Source organism: Glossina fuscipes, unplaced genomic scaffold (genome assembly GCF_014805625.2).
Source record: "Glossina fuscipes isolate IAEA_lab_2018 unplaced genomic scaffold, Yale_Gfus_2 111, whole genome shotgun sequence".
In the NCBI taxonomy this organism is placed as follows: Eukaryota; Metazoa; Arthropoda; class Insecta; order Diptera; family Glossinidae; genus Glossina; species Glossina fuscipes.
Window position 1 is genome coordinate 2,770,947 of NW_023998454.1, and position 24,800 is coordinate 2,795,746.

The 24,800-nt window shown below is 35.0% G+C and overlaps 3 protein-coding genes across 4 annotated transcripts; 2 read left to right on the plus strand and 1 right to left on the minus strand.

Moving 5' to 3' along the window:
- Positions 1-2,924: 2,924 nt before the first annotated feature.
- On the plus strand, positions 2,925-4,090 carry LOC119638993 (transmembrane protein 131 homolog). Of its 2 annotated transcripts, XR_005247517.1 has the most exons (3): positions 2,925-3,016; positions 3,079-3,749; positions 3,840-4,090. XR_005247517.1 is itself a non-coding variant. In XM_038036167.1 (2 exons), exons 1-2 carry the CDS (start codon positions 2,957-2,959, stop codon positions 3,355-3,357), a joined length of 339 nt encoding a protein of 112 aa, XP_037892095.1. In that variant the 5' UTR covers positions 2,925-2,956; the 3' UTR covers positions 3,358-3,806. The 2 variants fall into 2 exon arrangements, 1 of the variants encoding a protein (XP_037892095.1); XM_038036167.1 differs by lacking the exon at positions 3,840-4,090 and having other exon boundaries at positions 3,079-3,806.
- Positions 4,091-4,345: 255 nt separating this feature from the next.
- Positions 4,346-5,247, minus strand: LOC119638999 (S-formylglutathione hydrolase-like). Its single transcript, XM_038036174.1, has one exon. It carries the CDS (start codon positions 5,150-5,152, stop codon positions 4,700-4,702), a length of 453 nt encoding a protein of 150 aa, XP_037892102.1. The 5' UTR covers positions 5,153-5,247; the 3' UTR covers positions 4,346-4,699.
- A 430-nt stretch (positions 5,248-5,677) lies between these two features.
- On the plus strand, positions 5,678-11,725 carry LOC119638997 (NACHT and WD repeat domain-containing protein 2). The gene is made up of 12 exons (XM_038036172.1): positions 5,678-5,853; positions 5,924-6,012; positions 6,066-6,531; positions 6,600-7,267; positions 7,352-7,552; positions 7,611-8,459; positions 8,516-8,908; positions 8,966-9,279; positions 9,345-10,178; positions 10,239-10,603; positions 10,669-10,868; positions 10,921-11,725. Exons 1-12 carry the CDS (start codon positions 5,751-5,753, stop codon positions 11,620-11,622), a joined length of 5,184 nt encoding a protein of 1,727 aa, XP_037892100.1. The 5' UTR covers positions 5,678-5,750; the 3' UTR covers positions 11,623-11,725.
- Positions 11,726-24,800: the final 13,075 nt, after the last annotated feature.

Below are 24,800 nucleotides of genomic sequence, written 5' to 3' on the forward strand. Positions count from 1 at the left end.
CGTAATAGTCCGTACCGCCCACGCCAGCCCCAATTTTCTGGCGTACCAGGTGTAGTCCGTCATCCTGGTCTGACCGCCACGTCTTCTGTCAACCCTTTTTAAGCTGTATCCGATTGCGTAAATTTTTTTAACTACTTCATGAGTGGTCACTAAGTCCCCAATTTCCTGCGTCAGTCGGTCGGCTAATTTCTTGCAGGTTGCCCTGCACAAATTATTCCCTCTAGTGTGATCCCATAACTCGGGATATTCTTTGAAAAGCGGGCTGAACAGACTGTCGGCAATTTTGACCGTGGTGATATAGGAAAAGAGAGATAAATTGAGATAGGAAAAGAGAGATAAATTGCGTTAAATTCAAGAACCTGAAAAATAAATGTGAAACAAAATAGATGAATTAAGAAAACGATAGCAACAAAGTAAGTACAAAATAAAAGCTTTAAATACTAAATTTTTTATTTTAATAATTTGCTGAAAAATTCGGGAGGAAGATTTTTTGAATTCTGCTATTTCTGAAGTAGAGATCGTTTGCGTCACGAGCTAAAAACAGCATGAAGATTGACTTTAAGAGAAAATTAACCCCCTTGAACATCAAATTCATTTACTGTGTTGTCCCAGTGGACTATTTTATCCTTGCCGCTGAACTGTGTTTCAATTGCGGCCGATTTGGCCACATTTTCAAATATAGCAAATTAAAAATAATATAGCGATCACATTAAAAGTAAAAACCTAAAAATTTCAGTTCTTTTTCTCAACAAGCTACCCAATTTTAAATAATAATCCACCAGTCATCCGTAGGGGCACAATAAGTCTCATTATATTTTGAACATCATTTTATAATTATGTTTATGCTTATCTTGTATATACAAGATACTTCCTCAATTGGGTTTTGTTCATTTGGAGCCTAAGGTGATTTATCAAATCTCAGCAAATCCTTCATCATTTTTCATTTTTCCAAACTTGTCCGTTATCTACAAACGCCGATTTCCAATATAAAAAAGCTAATTTATTCTATTGCAAATGTGTTGCCACTTCTAAAATCGTAAAAATTTAATACAAAAAACGCTATAACGCATTTGTAGCTTAACAACACTAATGAAGAGGAGCAAAAACAAAGCGTTATTTTTTTTTTTTTTTTTTTTTTTGTTTGTTTAGAGATGGATTGGACCAGTTAAGTTAATGTTAGATCCATAATCCAAAAAAGCGTTACTTAACGGCAATTTCCATTGTTATTGTTCATTTTCGCGATCTCCATTTGTAAATTTTGATCTGCTCGAAAATACTGCACAAAAAATGTTATTTTCTAAGAAACAAGAGAAAAAAGTCATATTCATGTGAAATTATTTAAAATGTCGTTTTTGAAATTAGATAAGCCCGAAAAAACAGAGACGTTTGAAGATAGTTCTAGATTGTCTCTCAGCATGAACTTAACTAAAGATAAAGATGTAAGGATGACAACGCCACTTCCGACACCTGAGGAAAAGCCTCTATCACCTGCAGCGACGAGTGATATCGCCCAAAAGGAGGCCAATCAATTAATAGAACTGCATCAAATGACTATGCATTTGGAAATTAAATTAGAAACAGTAGTTTCTGGAAGCCCTCTTATCAGCTTACAACCCGATTTGTAAGCAACCAAGAAAGGCGACAAGTATCGAACAGTCAGATTAGTATTAACTTCTTGGATCATAAGTATATCACATCGTATCCATCATAAATCGTTAATTTGTCTACAAAGTTTCTCTTGTGATTGCTATCTGTATCTGGTTTTATTTTTTTGCTGCCTGTCAAATGTTTTTAGCAAAAACGTTGAAAAAGTCGTGAAAATTAACTATTTCTGCAATATAATCTTTGGGCTCCCAAATTGAAATTAACAATATTTAAATATAAAAAATCGAAATTTCAGAAAATTTTCGTAGTACCGGTACGCGCACGTAAAATACAAAAATTGGTTGAACAACAGATAATGGAAAAGCCGGCAGCTTTACTTCTACCACCGCCTACTTATATGACACACTTTCGCGAAATAGTGGTTTGGCAATATGTAATGTTTTTCCGATATATTCAGAGCATGGCCGATTTTCCCGTTTTTGCACAAGCAGAAAACTAATTATTGGTTTGAATTTGATTATATTTTTTTTTTTAAATAAACTTGGCCATGAGGTGAATAGAAAATGTGTATTACAGGATATTTGGAGCAGCCAAGCGACATAAATTGGTTTCGTAAATTAATTTATAATTTCGCATCGTTTAAGCATAAGTTAATGTGAAGCTTTTAATCACGGTATTTCATAACACCGTTAATAAGAAATACTTAGCTGCATTCATTGACTAATTTTCATTATGATCTATGGATTTCATTCACCACTTTAAGTTACTATTTTTACTATACTCTACACCACTTGCGATACAAGGATATATTAAGATTGTACGGATGTGAGCAACAACTAAAACGACTTTATATGGACCCATCTTCTATTATACCGATCTAAGCTTGTCTATCTGTCTGCTTGTTGTCGCTCTCTCATGTTCAACCTACAGGCAGCGACATTTGAGTCATTTTGATAAAACTTGGTACACTAATAAATTTTGAAAATGGTTTGCATAATAAAAATTCTTAGCTTGCAGACGTCATTGAATTCTTTAATTGCGTGGTCCAATTTCGTAAATTCCTAGCAAAAATATTAAAATCGATGCTTTATTAGGAGACAAACAGGTCTTATTCAATTCGACCATCTTTTTTTCCAATATTATTGAAGACTACGATTAATTTGAAGGGAATTTCTTCACTAATACGGCAATCGTCTTTTTTTCGATATTATTTCAGGGTAAACTTTGCTCTTCCGAACTGAGTATACGTTCAACTTGCAAATATCCTTTGCACATACAAGACAGTCCAATCGCAATTTCGTTTAAGTAATCGCAAGCCTGGCTCACTAAATCCCTCCTCTTTCAACTGCAAATGGAACATTTGTCCTGGATACAAAAACCAAGTAAAGTTGGTGAGGTTATCGCACACAAGGTACATTCTCATATGAATAATAAGAATAAAATTGATTTATATGTTCGTGTTTGGCGTTTCAGCTTCTGGCAAAACGCGTCTTTACGGCTTGTAATTCTGGAGAATTACCTATTTGGATAAAAGGAATATTTATAGATGATCAGCCATGTACCGGTTATGGTTTTAGTGTAGCTGATTGTTCGTCGTTTGAGTTAAAAACGAACGGTACACCTAGGATTGAAATTGCTTTCCAGCCGGATTTCACTGTTACACGTATTCCGAAACCGTTTATTTTGAAAACCAATTCGTTTGGATTTGATTACGGCCTTCTGGCACAATTGCGGAACAAAGGCTTGGACTAACGTTGTATTGCCTTGTTGCCTTGTCCTTTTTGGGAATCACGTGTACGTAATGCAGCAATCGTAGTTTTATCCATAATGTTTGCCTTATCCTTGGTGCTTGTCGCCGGCAACTTTAACAGACGAATTTCTTTGGCCCGGGATAAAGCAGCAACCTTTTAATTTGCGCAATATACAATGCGTTCCCATCCGTCTACTGAAACGTCTGGAATAGAGGCTTTTACTGGTAAAACTAAAGAGAAGTCTAATAGTGACGGTAATGGAAACAACGGTTTAAAGAAACGGAACGCTATGCGAAGATACATGTTCCCAGTTTAATCTCATATTTTGGAATGTTGTTACAAAGAATAAAATTCTATCTCGTGTAACGAAACTGAAGTATACATAACAAAAAGGTATAATTATCAACGCTTCATGATGAAAATCAGACCACAACTATAATGTTCTTTTTTATTTTTCATTTAATAATTTTTCTTTAACAATAGATGATTCATTGGGCTGTGCAGAACAGGTTCAAGCACAAAGTTCTTTACACGAGCTTTAAGAAAGCTAATGATTGACTTTGCGTCCTCTCGCGTCTGCGTAACCAAAATCATTTTAGTCAATTTCTTTAGCAACTTAGAAAAATTTTAGTCAATTTAAATCACTTTTTCATGATTTTCAACCAATTTTAGTCAATTTCTTTAGCAACTTCGACAAATTTTAGTCATATAAAATGTCATTAAACAGTCTTAAACAGTTGTAAACACTTTGTTAAAATAGCGAAATTCCGGATCGAAACTATATAAAATGTCATTAAACAGTCTTACACAGTCTTAAACAGTTGTAAACAGTTGTAAACACTTTGTTAAAATAGCGAAATTCCGGATCGAAACTATATAAAAAGTAATGTCTGAATGTTCAGCTTCTTGTGGCATCGGTATTACAAGGACAATTCATCAATCACTTAGGACGGAAACGCTGTCCGCATATCAGCATCGTCGAGAAACAGAAATGCAGGCAACCGGACTGCTTCTTTGAACAAATAGAATTGCCTGATCCCATGTCTCCCACTAAGCAAATGCTCGAAGATATCGAGTGCTTACCTGGGATAAAACTTTCCCGCCGTGTAAGTTTTTCTTTTCCAACTCAATCAGAAGAAATATATCTTTCAAGAAGCCGCAAAAATAGACAGGCAATCATTTTTGAAAGTAGTTGTAATATCCAAAATCTGATTATACATATAATTGTAAATTGTAAATACACGGAGAAAATTAAAAAAAATAAGAAAGTACTTAATGAATCAATTGGTCATTACTTTGAAATGTATATTAGTTACATGAAATTAAATGAACAAAAATTGGCTTTAAAATTTGTATGCTTTAGCATTCACGTCATTTTGCATCACTATGAAAATGAATGCGGATGTGCTCGCCATAAACGTTGCTATGTAATAGTAACTGTGATCATATTCCGCACGTTGTTTGTAAATTGTTTGCAAATGGTCATTACTCGATGCTGCTTGTAACAGATTTTCAGGCAGCAACTGTTTTTCCTTTAAGAAGTTATCGTTGCAGCCTTGATCTATGAATAACTCTATTGGACCGCTGGAGTACGTTTTAGCCAGATAGGTAGAGTCCCATTGTTTCCATAATTTCTGATTGTCCCCTAAGTAACCTTTAAAAGCCTTTTGACCCCAAGGACAACCCAATGGATTAGCGATTAGGGCAAAAGCGGAAACCGACTGATACAGTCCAGGATTCTTCAAAGCACATATTAAAGCACCATGTCCACCCTTGTCTTCATGTCCTATTATCATTGTGAATTTTTACGACCTACTTAACGATTCTTGAGGACACATAAAAAATCTACTGAAAATCAAATCAATCAAGAACAGTTAACTTGACTTTCAACTTTTAACGGTTAAGTTTTTTAACATGTGTTTGAATAAGTTCACCCACTACTATTTAATATTAAAAACTTTACATAGAATTACTTTCGGCTTCGGATTGCCTTGAAATGTTCACACACCGGAAGCGGCAAGTCGTTTAACACGCAACCCATTCGATTGCGACATAAAAGAGCAGACACGCGCTAACAGGTCAAAGTGATGCCATGAAAAATATTTAGCGCATTTATTGATCGACAAGGCATATATGTTCATAAAAATAATACTAATTTATGCCTTAAGTCAGCCTGGCTGCTGCCGTATTAGTAATACAACGTAGCCATCAAATTTATAACTTTGTTTTGATTGCCAAAATATTGATCAAACAGACTCTAATTTCAATACGTGCCTAAATAGAAAAAAACAAAGCAGCGTGGAAAACACATACTTTACGGTATTCAACGGAAGCAGAACAAATATTTCTTTGAGCCACAAAAAAATTCTTTTAAATATCTGAAAAACGGAAAGTATGGACGACCGTACCATAGATTCTATATTTGTAGGGTCTTTAGAATCCCTACCACCGGTGAGTTCAAAAATTGTGCGAATTTTTACCAGTTCCACGTTTACAGGTAAGCTTGGACTATTTTTTTTGCCTTTAAATTAAAATGATTACGTAATATAATTACTAATTACATAAAGATACCACCATGGAACGTAACACCTTAATGGCGAAATGTTATCCACGTATTAAGGATTACTGTCGCGAAAAGCATGGTTTAGAATTTCAGGTCCGTAAAATTAGGCCTACTGTATGCATTATTTTTCGTTTTTGTGTATTTAGGTTGTAGATATGCGTTGGGGTGTCCGCGATGAGGCAACCGATGATCATATGACTACCGAGCTTTGTATGCGTGAAATTAAAAACTGTCAACGTCTGTCTATGGGTCCAAACTTTATAGTATTTCTGGGACAAAAATATGGGTATCGACCCATACCTACCTATATCTTGTCATCGGAATTGCAATTAATTTGCGAAGAGCTTACTTCAATGGGTGTAGATCGAGCTCTTTTGGATTTGTGGTATAAGAAAGATAGCAATGCGGTACCACCAGTTTCAGTATTACAACCGATTTCTTCCATTCTTATCAATTTCAATAACAAACGTGTGCCCAAATTACAAGCGCAAGATCAAGCTGTCTGGTGGGACACTCTAGGGAAAATGCAAAAATTGCTACGAAAAGCTTCCGCTTCTTTAGGGGCCAGCGGTAAAATGACGAAAGATGCTGTGCATAATTATTTCATGTCAGGTGAGTAACAATATTCTTCCGAACTGGCAAGTGTTGTGAACTCCTCTTTTTCTCATGGCCACCATTAGTTACCGAACGTGAGGTTATCAATGGCATCTTAAACGTAAAAAATACTAAAAATCATTGTTTAGCCTACATACGCTACATCAACAACATCAACTTGCAAAATCTAAAGAAAGCGTCATTGTTTGTGGACATTATCAACCGCAGTTTGGACACGGAATCAGCAAAATTACTTGGCGATCTGCGTGATGTTCGCTTACCAAATAAAATCGAAACAAGCAACTTACAAAAATACACGGTCGAGTGGATTGGACGTGAGGGTCTGGATATTGAAACGCATGAAGAATATTTGAATCATTTCATTTCTCATTTCTATAAAAACATTGTAAAATTGGTGGACCGAGCTATGCGCAAAGAAGACTCCAGTGCGCAGGGACAGATAGTCACTGAAATCCTACAGCATTTGCACGCTTGCAATAACTCGGTTAAAGTGTTTTACGGTCGCGAGGAAAATCTCGAACATATCAAGCGTTATATGCTGGGGGATTCAGATAAACCACTTGTCCTTTACGGCGAAGGAGGTTGCGGTAAGACGTCGTTACTGGCCAAAAGTGCTTCTTTGGTAGCGGGCGAATTATTTGCTGATCGCCGACCGTTGAATATTATACGCTTTCTGGGCACCACACCGGACTCCAGCGCTTTGACTCCAACGTTAATATCTATTTGTCAGCAGGTAAATTGGTCACTTGGCCGTCGTTATAAGATTAGATCTTGGCAAATTTTCGGCTACATGTTTGCTTGATCCTTACAATACCAGATATCCTATAATTATATGCTGCCTTTCGAAAACATTCCGGATGATTTAGTGCCGTTAACTGCCCATTTCAAACAGTTGTTAACTTATGCAAGCATCAATCAGCCATTGACTTTATATCTTGACTCCGTAGATCAACTGACTGGTTGTCAAGATTCGAACAATGTTTCTTGGATACCAACACGTTTACCGCCTTACTGTAAGGTACGTTTGGACTCGCACTTTAACTGCCTCGTATACCTTAAAATATGTAATTTTTCAGATTATAATTTCTTGTGCAAATGAGAAATCGAACCCAATCGTTTCCCATGAATACCACGTGCTACGCAAAATGATTGATATTGATGAGAATTTCATTGAGGTTACCGCTTTAGGGGAAGAGTTGGCCATGAATGTTATTAAAATGTGGATGGGAACGGCTTGCCGCGACTTGAATAATTACCAATGGCGCCTAGTAGCGAATGCTATTGGTAAATGTTCTTTGCCGATTTTTGTGAAGCTGGTTTTTGCGGAGATATGCCGTTGGCGAAGTTATACACGACCTCAAGAGACTCATTTGGCGAACAATGTAATGGATTCTATTATGATGTTATTCGAGCGAATCGAAAAGCAACATGGTCGCATATTAGTTTTTCATGCTTTAGCTTATATAACGGCATCCAAGTCTGGCCTTTCCGAAAGTGAGTTGGAAGATTTGATATCACTGGATGACAAGGTACTCGACGATGTGTATCAATACCATATGCCACCCGTTAGGCGTATACCGCCTCTGCTATGGACACGCATACGTAACGATCTGCCCAATTATTTAAGTGAACGCGAAGCCGATGGAGTTAACGTTATGAATTGGTACCATCGACAATTTAGAGATACAGCCAAAGAACGTTATTTCAAAAATATGAACATGGCTTTATACTTTCACTCCATGATTGCTGACTATTATCTCGGCATATGGGGTGGAGGAGTACCGAAACCTTTTAAGTTTACTGAAATACAACGGCATCGTTTTGGCTTAACCGAAAAAGAAGGAGCGGCTGATCGCAAAGTTCCCATACAACCTTTGGTTTTTACCAGCAAAGATGGATCTTCTAAGCGTTATAATTTAAGAAAGGTAGGCATAATTTCTGAAAATAAACTGAGTTTCTCTTTTGAACCACAAAATTGCAGTTTGGCGAGTTACCTTTCCATTTTGTACGTTCTCGACGTTTTAAAGATTTATTTGAGCATGTACTCTTTAACTATGAGTGGCTACATGCTAAACTATCAAGTTGTCCCTTACAAGCGGTTTTGGCAGATTTTGAAGATGCTTCTGCACATACAGACGACAATGAGGCAAAACGTGAACTGATGTTAGTGGCCGATGCTTTACGCCTCGGCGGCGCCATTTTGGCTGTCTACCCCAACATGCTGGCACCTCAACTAATAGGCCGTCTTTTGCCAGAAATCGGTGGTAATCCAAACATTAAAATGTTGCTAAGAGCCTGTGATCACTGTGGCCCTAAAGATTGCGCGCTGATACCGGCGAGTCATTGCTTACATACCCCTGGAGGACCATTAAAGGTATTATTTTATAAATGTTCGAATTTATTCTATAAATGTAGAGGATATTTTTTCTAGTATTCTTTAGAGGGTCATCAGTTTGCAGTATTTGCTTTCTGCTTGACTAGCGACTTGCGTTATATGGTTTCGATCTCCACTCACTTTATAACATTTGATCTTTCAACCTCAGATCTTACAAGGGATGTAAATCCCGGAATTGAGGGCATCATGCAACAGTTGGTTTTGAGCCCAGATAACAAATGGGCCGCAGCTTATTCCAACAACAATCAGACAGTTTTACTCAACATGTTATCCAGTGAATTTGTGGTAATTGATAATCCATTCGAAGAAGAAGATGGATCCCTAAGCAGCCTTTACCTTATAAATCAAAGGTGAAATTTTTATCATCTAACGACTACAATTGGTATGTTTAATCTTTTTCGAAATTTTTGTTTAGCCTTTTTATCAGCTGTAAGCTGAAGTGGGCGCGCTTTGACTTACGGGGCAATTTAGTTGAAATACATATCATAAATGCAGACGATACCTATGCATGGGAAATTCTAAGCATGGACTTCACTAGTCCGAAAATCTACAACGTTATTTTATGGTCGGGTTCAATCAACGAAACCCGTTTACGTTACAATACCTTTCGAGACGAATTAGAAACACCAACTTTACTCTTTTACAGTGCTCTCACTTTAAACAAGTGTGGCGACCGTATTTACGGTTGCGCAAGCGAGGAGAATTATGAAGTAAGTGTATACGAATTGATACAGTGCGAAAATGGAGAAGCGATTGAGTGGATTTTAAAAAACAAATTACCACGTTTTGAAAATGATGAAAAAGAAATGTTACTGCAATTGCGTCTAGATCAACATGATCGTATGTTATTAGGTACCGCTGGAAAAGGCTTCGTTATTTGGGATTTAAGCGACGCCGAAAACGGTCGCCTTTCCGAGCATGCCATGTATTTGGCATTGCCGCATGGTGTGCGCAATATTACCACAAAAATAATGCAATCGAATTCGATTATGATCAGCTCAAAAATGGATTATGCGGTAGCCGGTGTGCGCAAGAATCTGTACGTGTGGTGTTTACGGAGCCAGCAATTGGCCAAAGTGTTGGATGCTCATTTTGGTCGCATCATTCAATTAGAGGCATTGACGATAGGCAATTGGAATAATGTTGTAACCTCATCCATAGATCGCTCTGTAAAGGTTTGGAATATAAACAACATCTTTGAAAAGGTTCACGTGATCGACAGACACGAATTACAAATCGATAGTATAAGGTATACAGTCATGTCAGTTCAAATCGAAAGGTTAGTATAATATTCCAATTTTAATATAAGTCTTTCAGAGGTTGACTTAGCTGTTACGGTTACGCGTAGTTGCGTAGGAGTTTGGGAGACCAGATCAGGTCGCTTGCTCACCAAGTTGGCCGATAGTCCTCTAGGTGCCATTGTTACACACGCTGAAATTACGCCAGATGGCAAATACATAATTGCCTCCGAAACGGGAAAGTTTCTTGTATGGAATAGAGTGTCCGAACAGGTAGTATATCGTGATGATCAACCCGGGATACAACAGATTACTTTTATGGATTATGGCTACAAAGTAATGACTGTATCATGTCCAAATATAAATCAAAAGGAAATGAAAGAAGGTGAGGAACCCAATCGTTTGATGGCCGTTACTATTGTACGAGCTGTGCCTGGTAAGGTTTAATAATCGATCTTAACAAGCGAAGACTAATATTACTCTTCTTCCTTATTTTAAAAGAGGGGGCAGTGCTGTTCCGTTTTGAGTTTACCATGCGTTTAATACCAGGCATACCGTTTCGACAGTCAATAATTTCCGCTGATGGAGCCAACATAGTTGTGTGCACTATTGATAAAACAAACAAAGATTGCCTAGCCGTTTATAGTGCTACAACAGGTAGCTTCGTCACAAAAATTCTCCTAAAAGGCTGTGCCATCAAGGTGAGTTAGGCAAGGCATGTACGAGTTATACATTTACAAAACTTTTTCATAGGAAGTTATGTGTTTGGTACCTATGCCACACAAAGCTAATCAGGTGGCCGTGATCAGCAATGAAAAGGGCAGTATTATAGATATAAAAACCAAGAAGCATGTACGTTCTATTCCCAAATGGGGTGGCAGCATTACAAAAGATGGCAAATGTGGTCTTTACGCTCCCACCAGAGGTGGTCTTGAAATGTTGGAATTACGCAAGGGTAGCACAATCAAAACATTTATACCCAAGGTAGCTGAGGGAGTGTTTTCGGTAATTTGCATATTTACCGAAAACGATGAATACGTTTGCTATTACCATAGCGGTCGCAAAACCATACGAGTCTTCAGGACGAACGATACAGAGCTGATAGCCAATTATCGTTTGCAAGCCGAACTAACAGCTATTAAAAGCAGTAAAGATGGCCGTTGCCTCGTTTTGGGTACGGTAGATGGTTGTATGTCTTCTTTGGTCATAGTCGATGCCAAAAAACAAGAAATAATTGAATATTTAAACGCTTTGCCTTCGCGTGATGAGAATTGGAAGGCGAAATTAGCAAAAATGAAAGCAAAAGTTGGCTTTAAAGCGGCCATACGTGTAGCGTCCATAACATCGAGATTCGACAATAAAAGCTCAAAAGAAAAGGTCGTTCCAAATGGAGAGGAGCCAGCAGAAAATAACAGTTTAGTAGAACCCGCGTTAGAAAATGAATTAGTACAATAAAACATATAAAGAATTGTTAAGCACTTGTTAACGAAACAAAGCTATAGAAAGCACAAACATCGTTTCCTTATATATCTTTCGTTGAGAAAATAAATGAGAAATTGAAAATTAGAAAATATTTTTCTAATAGTTTGTACCAAGCTCTGATCTTGAATAGTCGAATTTTTATATTTCATGCGATTTGTAAACTGTAAATATATACAGCAAGATAAAAGGTGATTTATTATATATATATATTATATTATATATTTATATATATATAAATAATAAATATATATAATATATTTATTATAAATATATAACTCAAAATATAACAGCAACGTCTTACAATTTTTCCGCGAAGTTGAAACGGAACTAATAATGTCTAGAGGAAACATCAACTCATCTATTGAAAAAATCCCTCTTTGCACCATCATATTAACATTCTAGATTTACTTTATCTTTATATTTATAATCATTTTCGAATTTATTTAATTTACGTTAGCACATACCTTTAATATGTTGTATGAAGTATGCAAGGTTTTTAAGATGTACATGCATAAATTTTTTTGTAAGTGAACATTAAAAAATGCTTATCAAGTTTCAGCGGTTTTCAGTTTTCCCTTTTTTTAATTTTTTAACTCTGATAACTTATTATTATAAAAAATTTGTTTTCAATTACTTTACTAATTACATTTTTGCTCAGTACTAATTACATTTAGCTTAATATTAGCTCGTGCTTTCGTTACTCATATAAAAAACGGCCGAAGTAAATCGCGTTCTTCCTAATCTCGATTTTATTTCCGAACAACTTTATTAGCTATTTATCTATAACACGAGCTACCTATTTTTCGTGTTCAGGGAGAAAACAATTCTCTCAGTTTAACATTATTATTAAAAGCATGCATTTTAAACATATGAGTTCCTTTCCTTAGAATGATATATGTACTTAAATTTCTCTATATATTGAACACAACGAAAACATATTTTTGTATATATCAATACCAATATGAAAAAAGTATTTAAAAATTGAGCGCACGGCTGTTTGCTCTCTTAACAAATAGAAGACTAATTGTACCGTGGCGTTCGGGCTAAATTTGTATTTTAAACCGCATAATTTTAAGCAAAATTTTGAATTGATACACAGCCAATTCAATCGAAGGAAACAAAAGTACCGAAGATACAAAACAATGTGACTAAACATGCGTTCCTTTTACAAGATAGCTGCTAACAAATCACTACGAAAATGTACCAGTTGGTTAGCCGAAGAATGGCCACTTTATTGAAATCATTTGTCAATCCCTTAGGGTGTCCTTTCAAATTTGCATCGTCTACCCCCAAACGCCCGTTTTCGTCATTTTTGGTTTCGAGTACACTCTCTTTCTGACTCTGCACCTACCATCTCTTCGTCAGATTACTCGTATAGTTTGAAATTTAAAAAAAAAATTAATTTTATTTACCTCATCGCACATGTCAGGAATACTTTCTTCAAATCAATCGAAACAAAAGTCTGCAGGGAGAGCTTCTAGATTTTTCGATCATTAAGCGTTAGAATTGAAAGGCTATAATCACAGTATATATTGCGATATCTTTTGTCTAAAAAAGTCCAGGCAAATGAGAACAATTGGTTTTGCAATGATTTTATGGTTTTTACCTTGCTGAAGAGAAATTTGATCGACAACAGATTTTTGAAGTATGCTCGCGCAGGCTCTGTGTCCGTTACACTAATATAAAGTAGAAAATTAATTTACAATTATTTGTAAGTTTATAACATGGCACTTTCTTCACGGTCGGGTTGTTTGATGCAATGCACAATTACAATATTTTGCAAATCAACTGAAAAAGCACTACTTAATAAGAGTCATTTGGGGGACGTAGCCAGCGTAGAACGTCTGGTAACCCCTACACAAAGCTAACAGAAATCGGTTTAAATTTTTCCTATCATCTCGAAGGTTTATTAAGAACCGATCTTGATGAACTTAGAAAAGAATCTGGAACACGTCCTTTAGAAACCATACGCTGGACAGAAGATATCTGGCAGCCTTATAATTTACAGACAAAAAGACACTTTAAAAACATTTATTCTTGGAATTTGATAATCTAGGCATGGAGGTGCGTGCCCACGCTAAAGGAGACAATTCGACTAATTCAACTCAATCCACTGTAAACTTTACGAGATACTTCCTGCAAGTGGTCAATCATTGTGTTTATTTGGCCAAAAGCGAAGTTTTATAGCCAAGCTGTCAACTATTGTTGAGCAACTTGATACAAGCTAAACCAGCGGTCAAACCAAACACTGGCATGAATGTTGGCGTAAGTACAGTTTCTGAACTTTCATTAAATTTATTATTATTATTAGTATTATTATTATTTTAGACTAATGAAATAAATTCTTAGACTAAAAAAATACATTGAGCACTAGCAACACAGGCTATTATCATTATTCTAATTTTAGACTAATGAAATAAATTCTTAGACTAAAAAAAAAGGACATTGAGCACTAGCAGCACAGGCTATCGGCTCTAACTTAAATAAATGTACATTAGATAATGAGCATAGTAGTATTAATAAAGTAATATATTGAATTGATATTCTGTTCTGAAGCTGATTTTAGAATGCCCAAAGGGTTAATCGTTCCAAATGCAATACTACAAAGAAAAGTTAAGGCAGTCGCAGAGAATGTGCTTTATAGTGAGAGTTTGTCTACAAATGCAGATTGGGGAGGAAGACTTCTTGAAGATCCACTGGTGAGTTGCCATTGTATGACCAAGGCGAATGCTCGAAAATGTTTGGATCTTGGTTTTCTCAACATTTGTTGGATATAAAGGTGGAGTTAATTGAGGGTTAATTGAAGAGTAGTGTTGATGATGGTATTGTAAATTTCCTTCTGCAATTTTCTCTTTCACTTTTCTTCCAATGTATCTTTGAAGTTCCAACTTTCCATGACATCCTCCATAATTAGAGAAGCAGAAGCAGCATACTTTGCCGCTCGATCAGCCTGCTCATTTCCCAATAAACCGATGTGACTTGGTACCCATAACATTTTAATTTTTCCGTCGGGTGTAGTAATTATATTCCTTAATTTGTTGATGGTTCTCTATCTCGAAGTCGAAGGATTCCGAACAGCTTATAGTATAGACAAACTGTCGGTAACAATGACGGTTTGAAGCCTATTTTTATGAGCAAGGTTCGCAGCGTAAAGGATAGCTCTGGCTTTGCTTGTGAAAGTTGAAGCACTTTCGTGAAATATGTGATTGAGAAGAACCTGTCCTATAGCATCTACCACGGCACAAGCAGGTGGCAGACCAGAACCCATCTGTGCATAAACGACTCCAACTGTTACTCTCTAGTACTTGGTTTTTTTCAGCTATTAGATTCCTGAAGATATAATTTGGGGTATCTTCTTTCTTGTGCGTAGAGGGCGAAATATCAAAAAAGTAGTCTTTCAAAATCATTGGAAGTTTAAGACCACAACAGCAGAAAATTTTTAAGGGAATGTTCAATTCCTTTGCTACGTACAAACAATAGTCAATTGCAGATGATAACTTTCGACTTTTCTTGGCAATAATAATCTTTCTCACATTTTCTTTTCTATACAAGTTCGAGCTTTTTTTTTTTTTTGAAAGTTAAAAAATTTTTAAATAAATGAAAGAGAAAATAAGTAATGAATAACTTTATTACACTGACTTTTTTTTTTGAGAGTTGAATAAATAAATATAACAAAAAGTAATTTCAACAACTTGTTTTTAAAGTTTTTTAATTAATAATAGCTAATGTTAATTAATTAAACTAATTTTAAAGAAAAAAATTAATAAATAATATTTATTCAATTTATACAAACAAAAATCAAGAGCATTCCTCACTAATAACAGCAAAACATTTACAACAACATTTGCAACCGCGTTTAGTTGAAAAAGCTCTAAATAATACAATAATTATAAATTAAATTAATAAAAATATGATAAATTGAATTGATATAAATAATATAGTTTTAAAAATGCTTTTCATGTTGTTCTCTCAAATTTCTACAATTTAGTAAAACGCATAAAATAAAATCTAACAAATGAGTTCTATGGTTACGCAGCATCCTGTTCGGTTAAAGAACTATCCTCTGGATACTATTGTTGCCTGGATCCATTTTCCAATATTTTTCTCGGGCATATGCAGAAAAGTGAACAAAATTTGGTTTTTGTTTCCCCGGAGACGTTGTGCACATGTTCTGTTGGGGAATCCACGTTTAGATATTGGCGGTTGAGGATTAAGTCGTTTTTATTGTTTTTAACAACTTTTTGACCTCTCGCCTCTTCGCAGATATCATATTCATGCTTGGTGAAATCTCGCAATGGGTGACAATTCAGCTGCTCACGGATGTATTGCCTTACTCCATACATTGCGAGCAGTCGTAAGTAACTTTCCTCTGCCCGTGAGATATAGTACATAGCCAGCTCGTCAAAAATTTCTCCCTCTTAGTCGAATGATGCGAAGTCTTCTTCAGCCTCGTCTTCAAGTTGGTAGTCCATGGAAGTCCATGCGGTCGATTAGCGAGTACTCATCTTCCGCTTTCTGTCCGCTTACCAACATGAAGATCTGCCACGACGTTATCTTCTCGATGGTTTGGCTTACCTTATACGTCGTTATTCTTGTACTAGGGGAAGCCTCTAGGAACTCTTCCATGAGCTCAACGAAATTTTTTATCATTTAATTAGCTTCGTTCGCTACAATGTTTGTTTTAAATTCTTTCTTTAAGAATTTGAAGCACTCTTCCAATTTTTTTTGTACCACTGCCAGTTCGCCTTGAAAACGTCCTTCGTCGGAATGAATCAGTTTGCGCTGGAGCCTCTCTTGTTTTACGTTCCTTTATAAAATTTCCCATTTCGAGAAGACTTTCATATTGTATTTGTAGTCAACACTTACCACTTATCACTTGGGTGTGGATCGATGGCACTAAATGCAGGCAATCGTGCAGAAGACGCATTTCTTGGCATTCTCTCGATTTATTTCTCACGTAAATTCCGTTCGGAATAATTTGAATATTGTATTGTCTAAGCAATTTCTATCGCATACCACCGCTTTCACATTTAGGCCGATCTCTTCGGCGATGTCCAGATTTTGCTCCAAGTTTCCTTTTAGGTCTTTTTTATACGATGCGAGTGAGTAATAAGTCAGGAGCAAGTGGAATGGGGTCAACAGGTGCCATACAGTCCGGACTTGGCACCAAGCGATTATCATCTTTTTCTTGCATTGCAAAATTTCTTTAATGATAAAAAATTGGAATCTAGGGAGGATTGTGAAAATCGACTACTAGAGTTTTTTGCAAATAGAGACCAGGACTTCTATGAGAGAGGCATTTTGAAGTTACCTTTAAAATGGCAACAAATCATACAATAAAACGGTGCATATTTGACCCAAATCGGACAATCCGAAGCATGTTATATAAAGTCCTGAAGTTCATATAAAAATAATGGATTTCTTGTTCCCCAAACTAATATATATACATTCATATAATTATTCACGTCCATTGCAATACATTTAAGATATGGTTTGTTTCTGACATGTATTTGGTTTTAACAAGAAACTCGACCCTTGTTTCATAATACCATATAAATACCAATAAAAAATTAAATTATAATATTATAACAGTAATATAATTTTGTAATATTGTATAATACAATTTTTATATAATGTTCATCTAGAAGGAGCAGAAATCCTTATGAAAACCATTTAAAAATTCGATAAATAATTTATACCGAACAACCAACCAATGCACTTAATATTCAATTTGCATGTTGCATGTAGGAGTTAAATATCTATTCTGAGAGTATCTTTAGACTAGTTGAGAGCCTTTTTCATTAAATTTGTAGTTTGTTAACGTAAATTTGTTAGTTCAAATGAATATGGGTCGCAGCTAGTTGGTTCTAATTTCTTGCTAGTGCTTATCCTTAAACTTTTTCTGGGTTTTGGCATTGAACTAAAGTTAAAAATATCAAGAATCAAATTCGTGTATTAGTTTATGTGATGGATGAGTAGATAAAAGTCAGTCTTGGTATCTTGGAATGATACTTCTGTGGCGTACTTCATTTTTATTTCTATTTCCCAATAATATCAAAAAGAGAAAAATACAAATTTTCTCGACCCGAAGAAGCTAAATTTTTACAATCACCAAAGCGATTTATGTAGCAAATGCTTTAAAGCACGCTTTGACCATCTTTCATGTATGGTATGTAATATACGTAGACGACCACAGTCAATGGAAACTTTTAAATCGATTGAAAATTATTTAAACTGAATATGTATCAATGTTGTTGTAGTTGTTGCAAAGCTAATGCTCTTCAAAGTATATAATAGAATTAACAAACGACAGACTTATGTTTCGATTATTCGGCAGCACTTTAATTAAAAATATTTGTAATTAAAAGACATCAGATAAATGACGATGATAAAGTAAAAGATGCATAAAGTTAACGTATGCGTGTTTGTACAAATAATAAGAATTTCGATTATAATTAGTGATGTAATTGATATTTATAAAAAAATAGATGGTGAAAGTAAGGTTCGACTATTGTAAAAATAAAATGACTAACTGTATTTAAATAGAAATTACATTATAAACGCTTCTTGCATTTTATTGTTGTTTTGTAATAAATTCGTCTGCAAACTCCAGAAAATCCTTTACTCATATGTTAGATATTTTCAGCATATAATACATAAAGGTTTTTTCGGAAAAAGTTACATAAGCTATGTGTGCTCTTAACCTGTAAATAGCGGAATCGCTTTATTTTTGTGCTCGTAATTATCAAATATTTGTCTTACGACAAATTTATTCTTGGCAAATGAAGTTTAGATAAATCGTTCTATTGGCCTGCACATAGGTCAATGTATTTGAAATCCGGCACAAATCGGAAGATATAATCCTCTTCGTAGTCGCGAACTTAGTCTGAATGCCAATCATCCGATAGTTTTAAATCAATTGGAGAAAAATTGCAAAGCGATGAAATATAGCATGCGAGTGGAGGGCACGCAATCCAAAAGATTGATTCAGTTTTGAGCTACGAATTTAATCTAGAGGATAGGGGATTGCTTTTAACACACGTGATATCGATTGAGAGTAACGTATGATGAACGTATGCGCACTCTACTACGAACATTACAACTAACAAAAGTTTGTATCGCCATTATATGTATGTATATGTAATTTCCTACCCGGTTATAAATATATACGTTATTTTAGGTTTGTAATTGCTATACTCAATTATGTGTTACTCGTGATTGCTGTTGTTGGGCCTCCAAAGTCATGTTTCATCCAAGCTCAGGTTTATCTCAAATGCGACCTACTCTCTTAGCTATAATAATAGCGTCGTAATTTGATCTTTAAGCTACTATAATTACATTTGCAGAAAGCGTGCTGAACTTTTTCAATAATTTACTCATGAACATTTGAGTATATTAGTCTCATGTCACAGAAGATTGTTATATTTACGCTAATGTAATGTATTACTAATACTAATCCATACATATGCAGTTGTTATAATCATTCTAAGTGGTCAACGCGCTTATTAAAGACATGTTCGCACGATAACTATGAGTAAATCTTGCATTTCTCTCTTGAATTCGTGTTATTCCTTTCTTTTAGATAATATGAACTTTGGAACACACGCGTTTGCACGAATCGAGAAATTTATGTATTTTTTTCAATTTTTTCTCGAGTATTATTCATAACAAACACGACTTCTTTTCTTGTACTATAACATACCAAGTGATCAATAAATTGTGAACATTGTAACATAAATATATGTATAAGTAGATGTATCCTGTAGTGCGATCGCATATCGTTGTTATGCATCCGCAGAATTATGCTAAATCACCTTAATTCATTTGGAAAAGGGAGAGAAGAATTGTGTCACACTTCAACTAGCTGAGAATTGCACTTCGTAATGCAACATGACGCTAGGCGCCCTAATTAAAGTAAACCGTCACAATTACATTATTATTTTTGCTTACGTAGCAATAAACTATTTTGTAAAATTTAGGTATAAATAGCCATGCCAAAATTAAATAAAGTCAATTATTATCAATTAACAATCCAATTTAGCGTTTTATTCACTAGGGAAAATAAGGCGTTCCATCCGCCTAAATTAGCTACGGACTACTTCGAGCCGGTGTCTGTATTGGCACTAAAACGAGTAGACTGACTTGGCGGACTGAAGCCGAGCAGAACAGTAATTCATTTTACAGCAATACTTAAGACATCCAAGAAGAAAGATTCGTAGAGAATCTTTCCACATAACACTAAACACACATTCATTACTTTTATTACAACAAATAAAATATCATTACAAATCATTTTGGGTTATCAAAAAGATAAATGAATATTTTTTAAACTTTATTGTTTATTGCTTCACCTGTTAGAGGTATATTTTGAAAGGCTTTTAAATTTCGATAAAATAATGTGTATGAAATACAATAAATGGACCTTTTGCAAACGATATAATGTATGAGCATGTAATGAGTATGTGGATAAGAGTTTGGGCATCTAAAGAGCCTACATAACTATATGCTATAACCGACAAGTAGATACGTTACACCATTTCGCTTAATACAGCCATTCATTCGCTATCGGTATTATACACCAAAAATTATAGACAAAGCAAAACTTTTGAGACAGTCCTTGTATGGGAGGATACTCAAATTAACCTGATACAATGGCTACTCAGCGATTCCCATTAAGAAAACTTTTATTAAATTTTTGTAATTAAAATATTCTGACAGAGCTGAAGCTAATAATAATCTTAGCACTCCTTTGATATGATAAATTTGGTTTTTCAAGGTTTTTGGTTCAATTGGTTATTGATATACATTTTATAAAAAAACATGAAAATGAAATTTTTGTTCATAAAAGAAAAAATAAAACCTAATAACGAAATGCCCCAATCCTCAGATAAAGGTATTTTCTAAGTAGTCGTACACACCTTGGTCACGTAAATATTCAATTCAATGCCATCAATAGAATTTCAATTGCTTACTTAAATAATAACAACTTTTTCACTTTTTTTCCAATTTTTTTACTGATTCTTCCAATTTTTATTTTTTCAAAGTCACTTAGCGGGTTTTTTTGTAAATGACAACCAAATGTCAAAATTTCTCGACCTTGCGTCAGGCAAATAAAAGGAGAATAACAGAAGTTATAAAGAAGAAGAGAAAAATATGCGTTGAAATCATATGCTGATTGGCCATTTTTTGTTAAACACCGCATTTTCGGTTAGCGAATTTTCTGTTAACAGATAGAATCATTTTCTGTTAAACGGCCAATTTGTTGAAAGCTGTCAAAGCAAAGAAGTAAACAAAAGGAGAAGAAGATGAAAGCAGTCGAGAGCTTCAGTTAAAAAAGACATCCAAAGTGCGTTTTTTTTGGTGAATCTTACCTGTAGATTAAAAAAATATTTGTTTTTTTAGGGTAATAATGTACAAGATCAAGGTCGGGATGTGACACCCTTCAATTCTTTTTTTTAAATAAATCGGTTGGCTATTGGCCGTGCAGCTATAAACAAAATTTTAAATCTTGGCACCCTTTCCCCGCAAGAAGAAAACGTACATGGTATCATATGAAAACTTCTGTGGAGAAAGAAAAGAAAATTCAAAATTTGACTGGATAACTAGAAGCGAAAGTGCTTTAGCGGAATTGAATAATAATGATTATAGACCCAATCAGAGAGTATTCTTTTTCTTATTCAACTATGTCCTAATCAAGAGAAACACGGTAACTAAGTGCACACGCATTCCACTCAAATATTATCCCGACCTTAATTTTTTTCCGAAAGCTTGAGTGTGTGTTTGTGTTACGAAAGCATTACCGCCCCGACGGCACTAAGATATTTCAATTTATAGAACAATTCAATACATAGAAATAGAAGTAGCTTTTCGCTGGGATCAACATAGTCAAAAATCCAAAAAATGTACGGCTCCACAACCGCCGAAACGCAAGTCGCAAAGAAACTCCTATCGCTCCTAGTTGATTGTGTTATAGGAAGGTCTACTGTACATACATTATACCTTTTCTTGTTGTTCACTTTTGTTTTCACTACCACACGGAAACAAAAGAAGGAAAAAAGGAAACAAAAAGAAAAGAACCGGTTTTTTGTGTTCTCCCTTAAAAAAGGAGAATATATTAAACTTAAAGTATATAAAAATATATTGCTGTTAAAAATCTCTAGTAGCCCCCGCTAGCGATTTTCTTGTTTTCTAGAGGCAACGATAGGGTAAAATTTCGCAGCGTTATTCGACAAGCAAGGCTTCATTCAAAGCACGTATCCCCGCTATTTATTGTTGTGATAAGGCTGCAGCATCATCTCATATTCCATCGTGCCTATAATTAGCTTCTTCGGAAATATGGGGCAGTATGTTACCATTCCAGCAGTACGTTACTAATTGAATTCAGATATTCAGATAATCATCCAGTGTTTAAAAAAGATTCAATAGAAAGACTGATTCATAAAGATAAGGACCTCCAGGTTACACCTCTTGCAACAAATGATCAAAATGGCGTTTTTAGTCAATTCGCGTGGTAAAGGTTTTAGCCGCTACTGCTAATGTTTTTTGCAACAGCGGCTAAAATGGTTACCATACGAATTGACTGAAAATATCATTTTGGCCACGTGTTGTCAGAGTTGTCAAGGATAGGCTGTTGCAGCTAGGAATGGGAAGTTCTGCTGTATATACGTTTATAAACTACAAATTCTCTTTATCTTTTCATACTTCAGAGCACAAGTTATATGTATCGAAAAGCATTGCTATATATGGCGAAGAAGATTTATCCAAAGACAATATAGGTTGAGTAACACCACGTTTCAATAACCTACGGATGTCATCGACAAACGCGGTAGATAACAATTCATTTAGTTGGGAATGCTGTTGGTCGTTATTGCATTTGCCGCGGAAATCGTTTTCGTCGCTCAATAACTTTAAGTCTATAATCAGTTTCAGGCTTAGCACTTGACCGTTGAAAAGCAGCAAAACGGCACAATATGCTTGACATGAAGGCACATTTTAAAAATGCTAGTAACGAGGAACAATTGTTAAACTATTTGTGGGAAATGAGTATATTTCTTGCTTTACAGAGCAAGGTATATTTTTGCGATATAGTGATACATATATTTTTATAATTTATTCAACTTAGTCATATCAACTATTTTCTTTATGTTTGTTGCTTTTGTAGATTTAACAGTCATTGTAATCAATTAAATTAAGTTTGCGATTCAAATTGATAGTAACAACGTAATGAATTCCTAAAGCATTCAAAATTCAGTGGTTGACTAAACTATGTGCTTGAATAGAGACATGATCTTTCGTAAAGAGACTTATCTATAATTATTCAACTAAATCGTATGCTCTAATAAAGCCGTTGGCCAAAAATAATTTTGAATTTCTATTAATAGAATTTAATCCGTGCTTTATGTCTCATAGGTATTATTATAACAGTAAGCGGTTTTGCTGAAGTGCGTTGGACTGAGCATATTACGAAGCAAGATACTCATGGGGCACGTCAAAAGTCTATTGAAACTTATTCCGCCTCTGAAATATACTACAGTAACGAACGGTATGTCTACGGACAAAGTGGTGGAACTCAAATGTTGGTATTACCACCCGGTAAATATATATTTCCATTTCAAACCACTATACCAGCAAATGGAAAAAATGGATCGTATCGAACCTGTTCGATTCAAATAGAAAAAAACCTTAAGGAGTAAAAGAAAAACTTGCTAAAAGCAATACCTATTAGAGTCTTTCTCTTGTGAATATAGAAATTTTTAGACACTTATGAGCCACAATTCACACGGAAGGGTCGGGAGGCACATATAGATATGCTTGCCATATAATTCAACTGCAGTGATTTATATGTAATAAAAATATGGAATTTTTTTAAATATTGCATCAATTGGAAAGGAAGATTCTTGTTTTTTGATGGCCAATCATGGGAATGGCCAGAAAGAAGAAGTGAAGAAAGGGAAGGATATAGAGAGGTGAAAGTAGTAGTCTGTGTGAATAAACTCTCACTATGGCTACAATCCAAGCAAACTTTTACTACTTCAAAAATTGTTTAGCCTAGCAAAACCTAATCAGATATCTTAAATAGTTGTTTTTTTTTTGTTCATTTAATTTTACCCTGTGATATATGTGGGTATGAACACAAAGTTATCGATGGGTGCGAACGGATATTAGTACATAATCGTCACGGCAGCTGGGAATCACAAGACAAAATTAGGAGTATTCGATTCTCGATTGTATTCATAACATTGTAGTTCGGACAGATTAAAAAGAAGAAAATATTTACTGAAATACTTTAGAAATTCTTACGTACTTCTCCAGGTTTATAACATTCTAACTTTTTGATGTTTATGCATACAAATGTGAGTAATTATGATTTGTCGCTTGTGTACAAGAGAGATTGAAGAATTTATTAATATATTCGACGTGACTGGCAGTAAATCTAAATCTAATATGGCATCAATAGTAGGAAAGCATTTCTGGTTTGAGGTAAACAAACTATTTGAAAATTTCCGCTCAAACAGAAATCAGGAATACTTAGTAATTTCTAGCCACTTCAAGATGATCCAATATCTACAGTTATTTGCAATACATGTTGGTTTAAAGTCTCCGATTTTCATGAGTTTTCATGAGAAAGTGTGGAAGAAGCTCAACGTCAGCTGAGCGAAACATTTCTAGTGAAAATAGAAAGTCAAACTAAGGCGAGACAACGACATCACTTTTTAGAGGATGATCTGATTCCCTCCAGTTCTTTGCCCAGCAAAAGAGAACCTGATGATGAGTTCAATGAAATTAACGATGTGGTAAAGTATTTAGAGATCTCAATTACAACCGTGCAATAATATATTTTATTTTTTTTTAGACGAAGAAACATATTGTGAAAAAGTATGGCGGTGAAGAACATTGAAGAACATTTGCAAGCACCACCTAAATCGCTAAATTGCTACTGTTGGCCCAAACCGAAGATTGTAGCGGCAAAGGAATGGAAAAACCAAAAGCTCGTAGTATATAAAGATATTATCTTAGTAATATACAAACTGGGATTATTTGGGAAAAATGAAAATCTCATATTAATCTCATGTTAACTCTTATATATTCATACAAGTGCTTGATATATAATATATAATCTTTTTTATATAAATGTATCAAAAATATGCATT